General features: G+C 45.0%; 1 protein-coding gene across 4 annotated transcripts in view; it reads left to right on the forward strand.

The window, feature by feature from the left end:
• HIPK2 (homeodomain interacting protein kinase 2) overlaps positions 1-15,719 on the forward strand; it is a 200,184-nt gene that overhangs the window by 122,550 nt on the left and 61,915 nt on the right. For all 4 annotated transcript variants that reach the window (XM_026657563.1, XM_026657566.1, XM_026657562.1 and 1 more), the window contains exons 3-4: positions 13,232-13,355; positions 15,458-15,577. In XM_026657563.1, coding sequence (XP_026513348.1) covers positions 13,232-13,355; positions 15,458-15,577 — 244 coding nt within the window. The remainder of the gene's footprint in view (positions 1-13,231; positions 13,356-15,457; positions 15,578-15,719) is intronic.

Here is a 15,719-nt window from a genome sequence, read left to right on the forward strand (position 1 = left end):
CTTGTAGTATAAGTATTTTACTTTTTTTTTAACTTTCAAAAAACAAGCACACATAGATAAATGAAAAAATTAGAAAAACATGAAATAATTTGACATGTTTAGGTCCACATCCTGCCAACTGCTTTACTTGGGCACAGTGGTCTGCCTGCATTGGGCGAGTCACAGGATCGTGGCCTGAGTCACCTTTTTATAAATGTTTCCAAGGTAGAAAGCCTCTGGGTTCTCTTTCTATTGGCGATCGCCTTGATAGTCGGTGTAATCCAAGGTTGCCCAGATCATAAAACCACCACAGCCTGGTGTGTCTGGCAGTGTCTGCTCTGGATGGGAACAGCATTGAGAGCTACACGTCCGAACTGAGAACGTTTGTTGGGCTGATCAGGGTAGGGGCCCAGGACTGGAATAAGAAGGGGCTGGGGCTAGCTGCCTTTGCAGAGCTGGGAATGGAAGATAGGGAGAGTGTAAGCAACAAGATGTCAGCTCCAGTGACTGAATCTGTTTTTTTAAATTTCCTGTCTAAAGAAAAAAAAAGTCTTAAATATTTAACAGTGAAAACAATAGATGAAAAAGGGGGCGGGCGGAGTTAGAGCCAAAGCTTGGCACTGGTGGGTGTTTGGCTCTGAGAGAAGCGAGAGCGGCTCAGATTTGCATAAATTGCATAGTGCGGGTCAGAAAGTGGAATCAGAATTGTGCTTTCATTGCAGTGGGATGAATGGAAGCACATAATTGACATTCTTCCCCTTCTGATCAGATGTCTCCTCAAGGGGAGCTCACCACCCAGTACATTGTGTCTCATCCATTCAGGGCCGGGCTTGGACAGGGCTTTTGTTTTCAAATTATTATTTTTCTATTATGTGATTTCTTCTATCACCTGGGAAAAACCCTGGCATGGCCCGTTCCCCTACTCTGTGCCTCCCCCCCTTTGTGTCACACAACAAAAGATCACATTGTCTTGAATATAGCTGCTGTTTCACATCTTTCTTCATTTCTGGATCATCATGCAGCTGAACATGCATTACGGGTAACAGCAATGGTGCTTTCCATTGTGTGTATCCTCATGATCAACTGGGTGAGGCTTTCCTGAGAGATGCCCCGGGAAACTCCCAGCTGAGACAAGCTTAGCACAGCTACTGGCTCAGCCAAGGCACAGTTTCCTTTTGGCTCACCTGAGAGAATTGCTTCTTGTGCATCACAAGGTTCGCAGTTCAAGCGTGAGTAGGACATGCCCATAGACTCCAATTCACAAAGCTTAACATTTTACCATGTACTTAAGTCCTAATGGGACGTAAGTACTTGCTTATAGGTAAGCATGTACTAAAGTGCTTTGCTGAATCAGGGCCATAGCCAGTCCAGATAGGAATATTACTAGGGACATAGGGTGACCAGACGTCCTGATTTTATAGGGATAGTCCTGATATTTGGGGCTTTTTCTTATATAGGCTCCTATTACCCCCCACCCCCGTCCCGATTTTTCACACTTGCTGTCTGGTCAGCCTAGGTCAACACTACATATTTACATTGGTGCAGCTGCACCACTGTAGTGCATCGGGGAGGAAGTAAGCAGAGCTGGTGGGCATGGGACAGAGCCAAAACTTGTGTTGAAGGGGGAACAGAGCAGAGGCCGGGACTGGGAGCCAGAGGGACCCCATGCACTGGGTCATAGAGTCACTCAATGGCCCAATCACCTGTCTACCACTCATACAGGTGTGGGACTCTGACCCACGCCACCCAGGTCTGGGTGCATGTCTGCCAATGGGGAGGCAGTACCTACAGCTGGGTGGTGTAATGGCAGACCACCTTCCCTGCTGGCAGAGGCGGGTGGCTGGGCCAAATTTGTGTGGCATTGCAACCTGGCACACAGGGTCCTGCTGCTTCTAGTCTCTGCCTCTGCTCTGCTCTGCTCCCCCATAGACACAGGTTTTGCAGAGCCCTGGACTGGGAGCAGGAGCCCATGCGCCAGGTTACAGTGCCAGTGAAATTTGGTCCGGCTGCCCATCACGCCAATAGGGAAGGGGCTCTGCTGTTACACCACCCAGCCCTGGTTACTGCCTCTCCACTGGCAGAGATGTGCCACATCCTGCCCATGGCTGGCCACAATCAGTTATGCAGTAACATAGAATAATATGTAACATAAATGATTTGCTGTGACGTCAGACCTTTGGTCATTGCTTGTCCACCATAAGCCCGCCCAAATTTCCACTCCTAGCTATGCCACAGGCCACCAGGCAACAGACTTGCATCCTTTCAGTTCTGGATCTCAGATTTTCCTCCATCCCCCACTTTCAGCCATGTGGGGCCTGTTACCAACCACAATACTGTCTCCCCATTTAATAAGGGGTGTGCATTGTCTCGCTCTATATGTCCAGCCACTGGAATTGCATCAGAACTCTTTGCTGTTCCTGATCCCCTCAGACAACAAGTGTATTGCACCTACAGTGCAACTGAACTATGCCTTGCCATGTGGGAAGGGCAAGGGGGAATCTGTGGCCACTAATGCATGAGCCCATCGTTCACTGTATCTACAGAGGCTCACTTAACTCTGTGGCCCCCTGAAGATCAGGACAATGATGATGATTTTCATAATCACAGGAGTCGCTTTGAACTTCCAGAGTCTTGGTCTTTCCATAACACCCCCCCACCCCCACACACTGTAACTTGCTGGAGAGGTCTCTCATGTCCAAGGCACAGGGAAAAATCAAAATGATGTTTATGAAGTATAAACCAGGTGATTTTTGATTTCCCCTCTGGCTCTAGAGGAGGGGAGCAGCTGGTGGAGAGTGGATGAAAAATGCTTTATCTGCTGTATTTTGGTTACCAGGAGTTGAGTGATAGGTTTAATAATTGATAGAGCAATTTAGCAGTGGTCCATAATCCGGAAAGAAGCCCTTGCTCCCCTCCCTCCGAGACTGACAGGCTGCTCTCAGTGGCTTTGCCTGCAAAATTTCAGTCCTTGGTTTCAGTAAACAACATGAGGGGTGGGTCGGGGGGGGGCGGGGCAGGGAAAAGCAACTGTTCTGAACCTTTTGTCCTGTTTCTGCGAACAGCTGTGCTGTTTTCTCCAGCTCAAAGCTTCCACTGTTTGTTTGCATGCTCTTTCTCGGTCTCTTGTTTGAAGTGAGCAGGAGGTTTCCTTTCAGACCCTGTCTCTATTAAAGGCAATTCCCACTGGTGTACGCATGGATGTAGGTTTATCCCTGTAAAACCCCAAATGGAGATGTGCAGCACTGGCCCAAAACAAGACTTACACCCCTGTAGCTTGCTTGGATAAGTTACAGGGTTAACCAGTGCCAATTTCCTTAATGTAAAGAGGCCCTCTTTTAAATCTGGTTCAGCTGTTTTCAGACCAAGTGGATCCCAGTGTAGGTCATATTTTTAGTCAGCTCCTGACTTGTGCGTCCACTTGTGGTGCTTGTAAGTGACTGCACCTGCGAAAGTGGATGTGCACAATCTGCACTTGTGCAGCCCACTGCTTTAGTAGCACATCCATGGTTCCGCTTGTACACATATTTTTCTACATGCATAAGATGGTGTACACCCACGTTATGTGTTTAGGGCTTAATATTTCCTAGCTCTGTGTGTTTAAGATGATGCAAGCATGGGGGTTGTGGGGGAAGAAGGGGGTTAGAAAAGAGACATGGAAATAGAGAGTTTGGAGGGAGAAGAGGGAGAGTTTGGAGACACCGAAGATATAGAGGAGGAGGTAGAGAAGACAATACAGGAAAAGAGAGAGAGAAACCGAGATAAGGAGGTAGAAGAAGAAAGATAAGGTAACAAAAAAACAGTCACTGAAGACCAACAGGAAAAGAGTTGTCATGCTCTTTTATAAGGAAAGGGAAAAAAAGTGGAGTGAAGCCAAGTAGGGAAAATGAGTACAAACAAAGGCATAATAAAGATATAATAGTAAGTTGCACTTTTCCACATGTATTATATAGATATTGGATTGACAATATGTCGCAAGTAAGCAATAGGCAATACTCGACTGTTTTATTCCATTTAATTGCAGAGGGACGAGCCTTTGGGGATGAGGCAAGGCAGGTATTTTTCAGCCTTACCTATCAGCATGCTGCTAGGTCATTAATAGTCCGTCTCAGGCGGAAGTTGTTTTAGTCCCTGATTCTGAGATTTATTTGTTGTTAAATACCCTATAATAACTACAGGTTCCTGAAGCTTACTTGGTAATTACCCATACTGGGTCCAAAAGTAATTCCCATGTAACATGCCCTCTGTTCTTAAGACGGATATAACTGTGCATGCACTTGGTAAATACACAGTAAGATCTGCCCCGCCCTTCCCTCAAGCACTCCCGGTTGCATGCTACTTAGCACAGAAATATAGGGATTGCCGTAACCATGTCATTGGCAAGTATACATGTTCTGCCCATTATATTTATGTCCTGTAACATAAACCCTTACCGAATGCTGAGTTGATACAACCTTCATTCCTCTTAGTTCATACAGAGTTTGGAGAGCTGAATGTCTGCCTTTTTGCGGGGGAGGGAATGTCCTGGAAACTAATCTTGTGGGATTCATCATGATGATAGGTGTGTGCATACTATTATGAGTGCTCTCTAGTGATGGATATGACGACAATACTACTTAATCCAGTCAGAATCCTTAGCAGGACGTTGTGTGTGTGTGTGTGTATTTGAAGAAAAATAAAGCATGGTGGATTGTTAGTGGTGCCCGTCACTCCATCCTCCGTTACAAGCATAAACAAATTAAACATTTTCATGGGTGTCCAATACACTATGTATCTGATAGAATTGGTGGCATCCCTATGTTGTGTCCTTCCCTGCCACTTCGCTGTCCCCTGGCCAGGCTGAAATCTGTCTATGACTATTGATCATTTTAAAATGCAACATTTTTCTGGCCTAATGCTTGTGGTAATGCTCCGTTTTGCTGTGTGAGAGACTCTGGTCCATAGCAGATCTCTTGTGACTGGAGCTGGGCAACTACAGGGATAGGGTTCTACTGTTTTTTGGTGAAAAATGCCGATTCAGTGGCACCAAATTCGTGTTGGTTTTGTCACATTGTTTCACCTAAACGAAACAAAAAAAATCCCTGAAAAAATCAAACTGTTTTGTTTTGATGTTTTCAACACAAAACTTTTTAATTAAAAATTTCTTTCAATTTTAGTAAAAAAAAAAAAATTTCAGAAATGTTAAATGTTCAAAATTGAAATGAAATGTTTCATTCAACTTGCATGCAATTTTTTAAAAATGTTAATTACAAATTGAAAAAATCTGTTATTCACCTAGCTAGTGTTAAGTCCTGTTAGGTCATGAGGAATGTCTGCTATTTTGTAGGGATTCCTCTGGCTGGGTAAGAAGCTGCTTAGACAGACTCTGAAGCCAGCCTCTCCAGAGCTCACTTCAGTGAGTCTATATCTTGAGAGGGGGCATTCCCCCGGTTAAATGTTTATTCCTCAGACTCTGCAGCTTCCACTCCGAACTACAGTTCACTTTGCTATGACCTGAAAAATCTCACAGTGGAAACTTGGACAAAGAAACAGCGTTATCTGGCTAGTAAATAATCAAAACAATTGCCAACTCACTGAAGAGAAGGTCGACTGCCTTTGATGTGCAGGCTGGGAATAGCTGCTGTATTTCATAGTTTGCCTTTTCTAGAGGCCACTGAAAGATATGAGATGCACAGCCCTGGATACCGAAATACTTTATTCAGCTACAGAATGGGAAACATCAGTGAAAGTTCCCCCTTGCTTCCCACAGCCTTCTGGTAGAATGGCCCCCATTGGGGGTGAGAGGGTAGCATAGTCTAGTGAGAGTGCCAGTCAGTGTCAAGGGTGTGGTGATGTTTTTTTGTGATGTGGGTAGCTGTCCGCTAGGAATTGGACGGAGACAATCAATTTCGTGTTCGTGTAGGCCACCAAGAGTGGTAAATAATGTCCACCGGGTTTGGCAAGTGCGGGGCGAGCTGTGCAATGGGGTGTTAGTAAGTTCCACCTTCAGTTCTATCTAGTGGCTGGTAATTTTGCACGTTATCATGCCTATGTATTATGACCCCCACCCCCTCCTGCCCAGGATCTGGTATAAAGGCATATGGGACCTAGACAGCACCCACATTTCAAAGGGGGCGTCCCAGGCAGACAAGAGTGACTCTCTGTGTCTTCTGATGCTCCACCCCCCCAAGGTCAGTTTCCCTTTCGGGGTAACAGAGCGGCAAATATATCGGCATGTTCCTCTGTACACAGGCTTTCCTGGAAGGACCCTCACTGGGATCCTCTGCCCTGAGGAGCCAGCTGCCCTGCCCAGCCCTGCATTAGGGATATATTTACTGAGACTTGCAACATCGGCTCCATCTGTCCCCTTCCCCCCCTCCCACTTGGGCTGTGCCTGGTGTCAATCTGAAGGGCACCCTAGGGTGCAGAGGAGCTGCCCCAGACTAGAGGGGATATTCCTGACATGAAGTGGGAGGAAGAGGGAGGGACATTCCATACGTGGTTGGAACAATGTAGAGGATAATACAGGTGGGCTGGAGTCTAGACACAGGATGGGGATGGAGGTCAGGACCCGAGGAGAGACCAGGACATGGGGGACAGATGGGGTGGGGTCCAGGATGCAGTGGGGGACAAATAGGGTGGCAGGGACTAGGACATGCAGGGCAGGTGGTTGGGGGGAGGCTAGGAAAACAGGGAACAGATTATAGGGCAGATGGGGTGAGGGGATGGGATACAGGGGCAGATGGGGCAGGACGCTAGAGAAGGGGGCTGATGGCATGGGGGGCAGGACCCTGCTGGGTAGGGAGACTGGAGATGAGGCAGGCCCTGGGGAGCCGAGGGGCAGATGTGGGGGCAGGACCCTGGGTGGCAGATGGGCTAGGACACAGAGGGTTGATGCAATGGAGGGTTAGGATACAGTGGGAAATGAAGGGCAGGCGGGTAGGGTTAGGATGCAGGGGGCAGGCCAGGACCCCAGGGACAGCTGAGATGGGAGAGGACATGGGGAGATGGGGGCAGAGGTGGCCACTGCATGTCCTAGTCCCTACCATCCCATCTGTTCCTCTGGTTCCCACCTGCCCTGGGGAGCCACTCCTGCTCGAGCTGGTCCAGGGAGAGACCACCAGGGGCCAGCCAGGGCTGTGGGCCCCCCCAGGCTGGACTTGATCCATGCAGAGGCCTCTATGGGTGTGTTAATGATGATTTCCCGTTGCAGAGAGGACTAAATCAAAGCTTGTTAAGAAACCATTAATACGAGTCAGGGTGCACATAGTTAGTCCACACCGCAGCAGGCTCATGGGTTAGAGCTCATCCCAGCTTCCTGCAAATCTGTTGCCCTAGCCAGCTGCCTAGCTTGCCTATGCCTAAAGCATCTCTGTACATAATGTGCTTGAAAAGGTACCACACATGACACATACAAGTGTGGTCACCCCATCTCAGGTCCCTGTTAGCTCCACCACTGATCTGAGGGTGGGCACCCTATGGGGCAGTTTTAAAATTCAGAAGGAGGCCAGCTGTCAAAATCCGACTCTGTGGAAACGAAACTCCTTGGTGGTCGCTTTCGATGTCCTGTGATAGGTGGATGAAAGAGCCAGCAAGCGAGACTGGTAATTAATTTTCCTGACAGAAACACCAGACAATGAAATTACCCTGTCGCAGAGCAGGGTCACTGAAGTAAATATTCTGCCGGAGGCAGGCCTAAAAGCGGCATAGAGTCACGTGGCGGGAGCGAGCAAACAAAAGCAGCAGCATTTCCTCATTTGGGGAATTGTGGGCAACACAAGCAGGTTTAGGATGCTGGCATCCCTGTTGAGTGGACAGAGAGAGGGCCGAGTTCCCATGCCAGCTAAAACAGCTGTCTAGCAGATGGAGTTCTGCTGTAGTTCAGCTCCAAGCAAAGGGAGGGCATGGAAGGAGGCAGCACTGAGTTCCGACTAACATTACAGACACTTTAATGCAGCTCACCTGCTGCGGTAATTAGGTTGGGAAGGGGAGTGAGAGTGCCAAGAGGTGGGGGCAGGGCTGGCTTCTGTTATCTCAGAGGCTTAAACCCTTTTGGCTGCCTTTGACCTCCTCCAGGTTGGCTGCAGATGGCTTTTACTTTCTATCCCCTAGTCACGCTACTCAGATTTTGTGTCCTTTAAACCCGGTTCATTCCTGTGGGTAGGGAGCGGAGGGAGGTGTCTTGTTGGAAAGATGTTTGAGGAGGTGTGTGGAAGAGGAGGGCAGGGAGTGTTTTCCCACGGAGCTAATGACTAATGCTGGAGCCACAGACTGTACTGCAGCAGGGCTTTAAATACACAGTCGTGCATTGCCAGGGCAGAGATTATAAACTTGGGACATTCCTGCACATGGTGGGGTGTCCAGTGAGCTCATCCTGCTACCTCACTAGCTCCCGAATCTCCTTTCCTACAGGCCCTCAGCTATAATGCCCGTTCCTGAAGAGTGGGATGCTTTTGGCAACAAAAGCTTGAAGCTGGTTTTGTTTTGCTTATCCAAAATACAAAGTTTGCTTTTCTCTCTTCTTCCCTTCCCCCCACTCCTGGCCCCTTAGGGCCTGGGATAGAAAAGTGTGAGTCACCCAGACCGGGTTTTGTGCTTTTAGACAGGGATAGTAGAGAGAGGTGGGAGGGGGTGGAGGGAATTAGGGCTGGAGTGTGTGGAGAGGGGTGCGGGGGGAGGGGAGAGAGGAGTAGGGATGGATGTGGGAGGTGCATTTGTATAATCCTAAAAATGAGGAGCTCCAGTTAACCTCACTGCAAAGGTGGCTCCAGAAACTCTGTTGGCTGCTTTTGGTGTGCGATTTGCTACCCATTATCTTCTACTTGTCTCTGCTGGGCCTTCCTGTGGTATTGAAGAACCTTCCCCTTTTCCTTACAAACTCCTGACCTTGGGAGGAGGTTGAAATACTCCGTCAGCAGAGGTTCTAGGTCCTCATTGCCTTAGGCAGGCTGGGAGATACTTCTCCTCACAACGTTTCCCAGCATTGGCAAGCCTAGAGCAGCAGTCACTGCTTAGGAAGTCAGAGAATCACAGTGCTGTTGTAGCACAGCATTCGCCACGCACACAGCAGATGTCACATGAACCTTACACTGCTGCACTAGCCTGCACTTTAAAGTCTACACTAGGTCCCCCTGCAACACTGGTTCAACGCAACCTCAGCCAGACTTACTTTGAGCAGGTTGAATTAATTCTGTGCTGAAAATGGCTGGTAGTATGGTAGTAGGATGACCAGATAGCAAGTGTGAAAAATCGGGACGGGGGTGGGGGGTAATAGGAGCCCATATAAAAAAAAGCCCCAAATATTGGGACTGTCCCTATAAAATCGGGACATCTGGTCACCCTACATGGTAGAGCCACCCGTGCAAGGGCTCCTAATGTTGCTAGACCCTGGTGCAGCTGACATGGTGCTTAAGATATGACAAACGTTTCCTTTCTTTGGAATAAATTATGCCACTCTTTGAGTATCTGAACCAAATTTGAATGATCTAAGATTAGAAGGATAAACAAAGGGGTGACTCAAAGTCTCATACTAGAACCAGAATGTATTACATATATTTATTCATCATCTGGAAAAAATAGGGAAACGTGGGGTGCTAAAATTTGCAGATGTCACAGAATTATGTAGGTGAGTCAAGACTACCAAAGACAGCGAAGAACTTCTTAGGCACCTAACCAGGGAATAGGCAGAATGGTGGCAGATGAAATTCAGTGTTAACAAATATAAGGTAGTGCACATTGAAAGGAAAAAAAAATGGAACTACTCCTAGATATTGTTGAGTTTTAAATTAATTGTAACCACTCAGGAGAAAGACCTGTGTGGTGATGTACAGGCTAAACATCTGCTGAAATGCACAGTGTCGGTCCAAAAGCAAACAAAATGCTAGGATCAGAAAGGAATGGGATGTAAAATAATTCTGCAACTGTTATAATACCATTATGTAAATTGATGGTACGCCCCCACTTTGAATACTATATTCACTTCTGATCACCCCATCTCTAAAAAGTTATAGCAAAAATAGAAGGAGTTTAGAATCGGGTACGAAACATGATTGGAGGCATGGAAGGACATTCTCATGATGGAAACTGAAAAAGACTGGAACTGTTTAGTTGAGAGAGACCCAGAAATAAGAGGGAAATGAGAGAGGTCTAAAAATAATGGCATAGAAGATGAATCCAGGGCTCCCTTTTAACCTTTTGCCCAATATAGTAACAAGGGAACGTGAAGTGAAAGGCAACAAACTTATCCTATAAAACCAAATACACTTTCACACAACACATAGCCTGTGAAACTCATTGCCACAGTTTATCATTAAGGTCAACGGCGTAGTGAGATTTAAAAAAATGATCCTGCCCCTATAGATGGATAAGGAGAATATCCCTTGTTAGATTAGATTATATAAAAATTCATAAAGCAAATATATGCCCACACTTCAAGACATAAACCAACATCTAACAGACAGTGGTTAGGAAAAAATTTCTATGGGCAGGTTATTCCTTTACAAGGTTTCTGGCCCCTTCCTCTGAAGTACGTGGTATCGTTTGCTGTGCAAGAGATGCTACTTGACCAGATGGACCAAGACCTGATCCAGTTTGGCAACTCCTATGCTCCCAAAAATAGATATGAATTTTAGCCCCGTAAAACACAAAGGAGGTATCCAATGGCAGATAATCTGGAAGCACATGTGGAAGCTTGTTCTTTGGGGAAACAGAGGACTGCAGTGTCCAGGGCTGTCATTCTAACTCCTTACAGGAACCGTAAATAAATAAATAAGAATGGTCGAGATGGGGAAGTTGTTGTGGGTAGTGGAAGGGTGATATCTGTGTATGGCAGCAGTGGAGATGATTTTTCATGGGTGGGGAGGCGTCTGGATAACATTCTATCTTCTCCCTGACGCAGGGAGTTAGTGGATGGGATTTCAAGTTCAGACAGTGCAAGATTGAACTCTCATTAGTGACCAGGGAGGCTTCATTCATAACATGCAGGCAGACAGGGAGAGGCAGATGGCTTTGAATGCAGGATTTACATAGTAATGAGATTCAGGTCATCCTAGCTGTCTTCTTTCTCTTTCTGCATTTTTGTCTGGGTGTCATCCAGTGTGGAAGGAATGAAGAAGCGGATGAGGAAGGGAGGGGAATATAGATGATAGATCTGGAAATTAACCCTTTGCCATTCTCCTGACTGGCGCTGTAATATTGGAATAAAAAGTTGGCAGTGACAGGCATGCTAATGCAAAGGAATGGTGGGTATAAAAGCTTATAGCAATCACAAAAGAAATTAGGAGCGCTGATGGGGATGATTGTTTTTTTTAACTCAGACTTATAGTATACTCTGTGTGGGGATGGCAGAATCAGCCCAGGCTTAAGGTGCCTTAATTTTCAGATTCTGGGTTGCTGGGTTTGGAGCCAACAGTTTGTTTTTATTGCTGCAAGTCAGCCCAGTGTTGAAGAGGGTTTTGTGCTGAGACTGGGGTATGGGTTCTCATTGCTGTGTCTTTGCTTGTTTCTTAAATAAAGAAAACCTCCCCCATTTTCACAGCTCCTCTCTGAAGTTATGTCTCTTCATGAGTAAGCAATGGCATTTGCTGGAAAACAATATATTTTCAACAGCAATTAGCAGGTCTGAATCTCCTGCTGCCATTGGTTGCTATCTCGATGAAAAATGACATACTTCAGGAGACAGTATAGTGGTTGGAGAAGGGGTTTGGGAGTCAGGACTCCTGGGTTCTAATTCTCACTCTAGTATGGACTGAGGCATTTGATCAATATTGCCAACCCAAAGCATTTGAAAACCGTGAGTCAGCCCCACTCCCCCATCATGAGATTAGTTTAAAAATCATGATACTTTAAAAATAATATATTTGGGGAGCTTTATTTTTCTGATGGTGTTTGAGCCTTTAGGGTTCATGTTTTTAAGCTTTTCTCTGCAGGAAAGGAAAGTTGAGAATCTAATATAATCACCTGACTCCAGAAGCTGGGGCTTTAAGGAAACATCAAGTAGTGTGATACTCAGGATACAATTGTGAGACTCACAATAAAAATCACAAGAGTTGACAACACTATGTCCCCATCTGTAAATGGGGATAATGATATTTATCTACTTCACAGGGGTATTGAGGCATCATAGGGGTGTTGAGTTTTCATTGTTTATAAAGTGCTTTGAAGCTCTTGGACTAAAGTTGCTAGGAAAATGAAAGTATTTTGGGGACACTAGTGGTTTGCGGAAGTATGTAAGTTTTTTAAATGGTCTCAGTTTTAATGCTGGAAGTCTGTGTTTTAAAAACGGGAAGAAAAGCATTTCCCCTGTTACATGGGTGTCTCTGCTAGTGCTGACCGGAATGGACCAAAGCTTTGAAGATAGTAGATGGCTTTTGCTCTTAAGCACTTAATTAAGTTAATCATTAAATACAGTATCAAACAGCCTCAGGAGTAAGAGACTTTAGTGCCTCCTTTACATTTCCTAAGCAGAGCTAATGTTAAAATGTACTGCGCAGAAGTCTGCTTTGCTTCAGTTGGCATCTGTTGGAACAAACGTAGAGTCATATTTGGAGAGACATATAAGGAGACCCTAAATATCCCCTTTCTCCCTTCCGTAGCTGAAAGCAGATGGAAAATGTGGCCTGTGCCTACAACACAACCTCGAGAGCCAGGACTCCTGGGTTCTTTTCCTGCCATTGCCCATAACTCCATGTAGCTGTGGTATTGTTGTGTTATTTCTCTGTTCTACAGTACATTCATCTGTAAAATAAAAGCAACAATGCTTTTGTACCTTACAGGACTGTTGTAAAACTTAATTAGTGTATGAATATTTGTAAATCACTTTGAGTTTTGCACATGGACGGCCTTATGTAAAAGAGAATCAGCATTATGCCATGTCTAGGGCACTGAGCAGAGCATCAGGAGACATGGGTTCTATTCCCAGCTGCAGCACCTTGGGCGAGTCACTTCACCACTGTGCCTCAATGTCCCATCTGTAAAATGGGGATAGTGATACTTATCTCTTTTGTTAAGAAAATTCAAATCTTTAGATGAAAAGTGAAATATAAGAGCTCAGTATATGGTGTTATAGGAGTGTCCTATAAAGGTGATGTCTGTATGTGTGTTAGTAGTTGGTTAACAGATTAGATGCCAGAAGACAGCACTCAGGGCTTTGTGGGACCAATAAAACTTGTTGTTCTCTGCAAATAGCTTCTTGAGGGTTGCTGGTTACATGGAATTCTGAACAAATGCCTGTGTGTGTTTTACAATGGTTAATGCTTCCTCATCTGTTCTTTTGCAGAGCCCCTGAAATCATCCTTGGTTTACCATTCTGTGAAGCAATCGACATGTGGTCCCTGGGATGTGTTATTGCAGAGCTGTTCTTGGGCTGGCCTTTATACCCGGGAGCTTCAGAGTACGATCAGGTTGGTATAGATGCTGCACTTGCTTTTAACAAAAACACAGAAACTTTTTCCTTCTTGTGTCAGAAGGGTCAGATTTTTAACTTTCTATTCTTTGCTGACGGAAGATATGTGTGTTTGATTTTTAATATCCTAAGACTACTTTTTATCCACCTGTAGTGTTCTAGGTAACCAATAAGATATTTAGTACTGTGCCTTTAAGAACTGACTGCCTAAGTGAACTGTCAATCAAGAGTATAAGTTCCTGTTGACTAGAAAGCTCTGTAGATGATCTCTAATCACTGAACAGAGCTGCCATCCTTACTCCGCTTAACAGCAAGTATTAAATGAAGATTTATTTGTTATAATATAAGAAATTGTATGAACTCAGCTGCTTTTTATAATCCCCTAATGAGGACGTATATTAAAATCAATGAAAAGAAAGAGAATGGTCTTTGGGGCAGATCCTCAGCTGGTGTCAACTGTCATAGCTCCATTGAATTCAACTGAGCCGTGATAATTAAAGCTAACTGAAGATCAGCCCCATAGACTTTAATGTTCCTGGCCTATCTCTATAACAGGAGACGCAGCAACCTCTACAGTTCAGGTTAGATAACAGTTTCTATTCTAACCACCTTTTTTCAGTTCCTCATTCCTTTCTGAAACTGTGGGCTTGGGCTCTGTCTGAAAGTGCTCTTTCTGGGGAAAGCCTAAGGGAAAAGGAGAGTGATGAAAAGAAATATAGTACACTTTTCCCATTATGAAAACATTCCTGAGAGTTTTCTTTTTTTAATAGTATTTCAGCCACGGCTTTAGAGGTGAAATCTGGCATGGAAATAGCCCTCACTGAGATTCAGTGCCTTTAGCTGTTCCAGAGGAAATCGGTTTTGTGCCTTTGAAAATCACATACTGAGCATGAGCAGTAGACTCCCCTCCAGAGATAAACTGACAAAGTACACGGTTGAGGAAGGACTTATCACATGCATGTATACGGTTGACTTATAGTAGTGCAAAGTCTGCTCTAGTCAAGTATATTGAGGGCTCCTGTGGAGCTTGTGAAATGGGCTGGCACTGAAACTGAGTCTTTGCTTCAGCCTGTGTGGATTTGTAAGGTTGGGAGTGGGCTGAAGAGGGGCTATTGACATTTGTAAGGTGAGCAGGAGGGAGCCTTGCTCGGATGTACCTAAGGAGCTCCACAGCAGAAGTGGGCACTTTGTATGGGCGAGGGCCAGCAGCGTTTTGAAGTCCTCAGGACTGCAGCTGCTGCTTATGATTTTTTTTTCTTTCCGTCTTTTCTTTTAAAAATACCTAGTGTTTTGTCTGTGGCATTTCCTGCATTAGAAGAATATTAAGTTTTCAAAGTGAAGCAATCAAGAAGTCAGGAAATGCTGAAGTTAAGGTTTCATATGCCACCCTATGTCAACATTATGTCAGCCTTTAATTACATGCTCACATACTTTTTCTCTACTAAATGAAAAAAGAATTCTCTACTCTTAGACACATATGTGTAACATCCTGTGGTTCTGTGTATGCCAGCTAGGCAGAGTCCATGAAAGTCATTGACATGACAAATTCAGTAAGCTATATAAACACTGCGGATTTAGTACGTGATACAGAATGTGGGTGTAAATTTGCTTCAATACATAAGCCGCTTCAGTTCACCGATATTGGCTTCATCTGCTTTATCCTCTGAGCTGCTCCGAAGAAAATAAAAGAAGTACCAAATTATTGAAATGACATATCTTATAGAGATGAGAACTTACCATGAAAAGCTCTAAGTCAGTAAAAACACACCATTAAAATGTGTGGGCATTCTCTTTTACCTTGAAAGTCTGAAGATAAAGGGAGAAATTCCCACAGACTTTAGAAGCTAAAGGAAGAATGTTTTATAGACTTTCAGGGTCAATGTCCTGAGACATTAATGATAAAGTTGGAAATGCCATTAAAGTCTATGGGAATTCTCTTTCTCTCATTCCTTTTAGTATATCCTTGACAAAGCCCAACTTGACACCACCCTTTTCTCTCTTTCTTTGTTCCAATGTTTTAAATGCCTCCTGCCCTCCTGAAAGGAAGACCACCACAGATCTTCACAGAATGAACAGTGACCTCTCATCCTTCTCTTACAGATTCGCTATATTTCACAGACACAGGGCTTACCAGCAGAGTATTTGTTAAGTTCAGGGACAAAGACAACAAGATTTTTCAACAGGGATACAGACTCACCGTATCCATTGTGGAGGCTAAAGGTAGGAAGATATTTCCTTGTTTCCTTCATCTTGCAATAGTAGACTGGAAGTAAGGCGACATTCTGTTAAGTCGGAGCGTGGGTCTCGTCTTTTCGCAATGCATTGAGATGCTTCCAAAAACTGAGATGTTGGGATGGGTCTG

Source organism: Terrapene carolina, unplaced genomic scaffold, assembly GCF_002925995.2.
Source record: "Terrapene carolina triunguis isolate 2854851 unplaced genomic scaffold, T_m_triunguis-2.0 Scaffold247, whole genome shotgun sequence".
Taxonomy (NCBI): domain Eukaryota; kingdom Metazoa; phylum Chordata; order Testudines; family Emydidae; genus Terrapene; species Terrapene triunguis.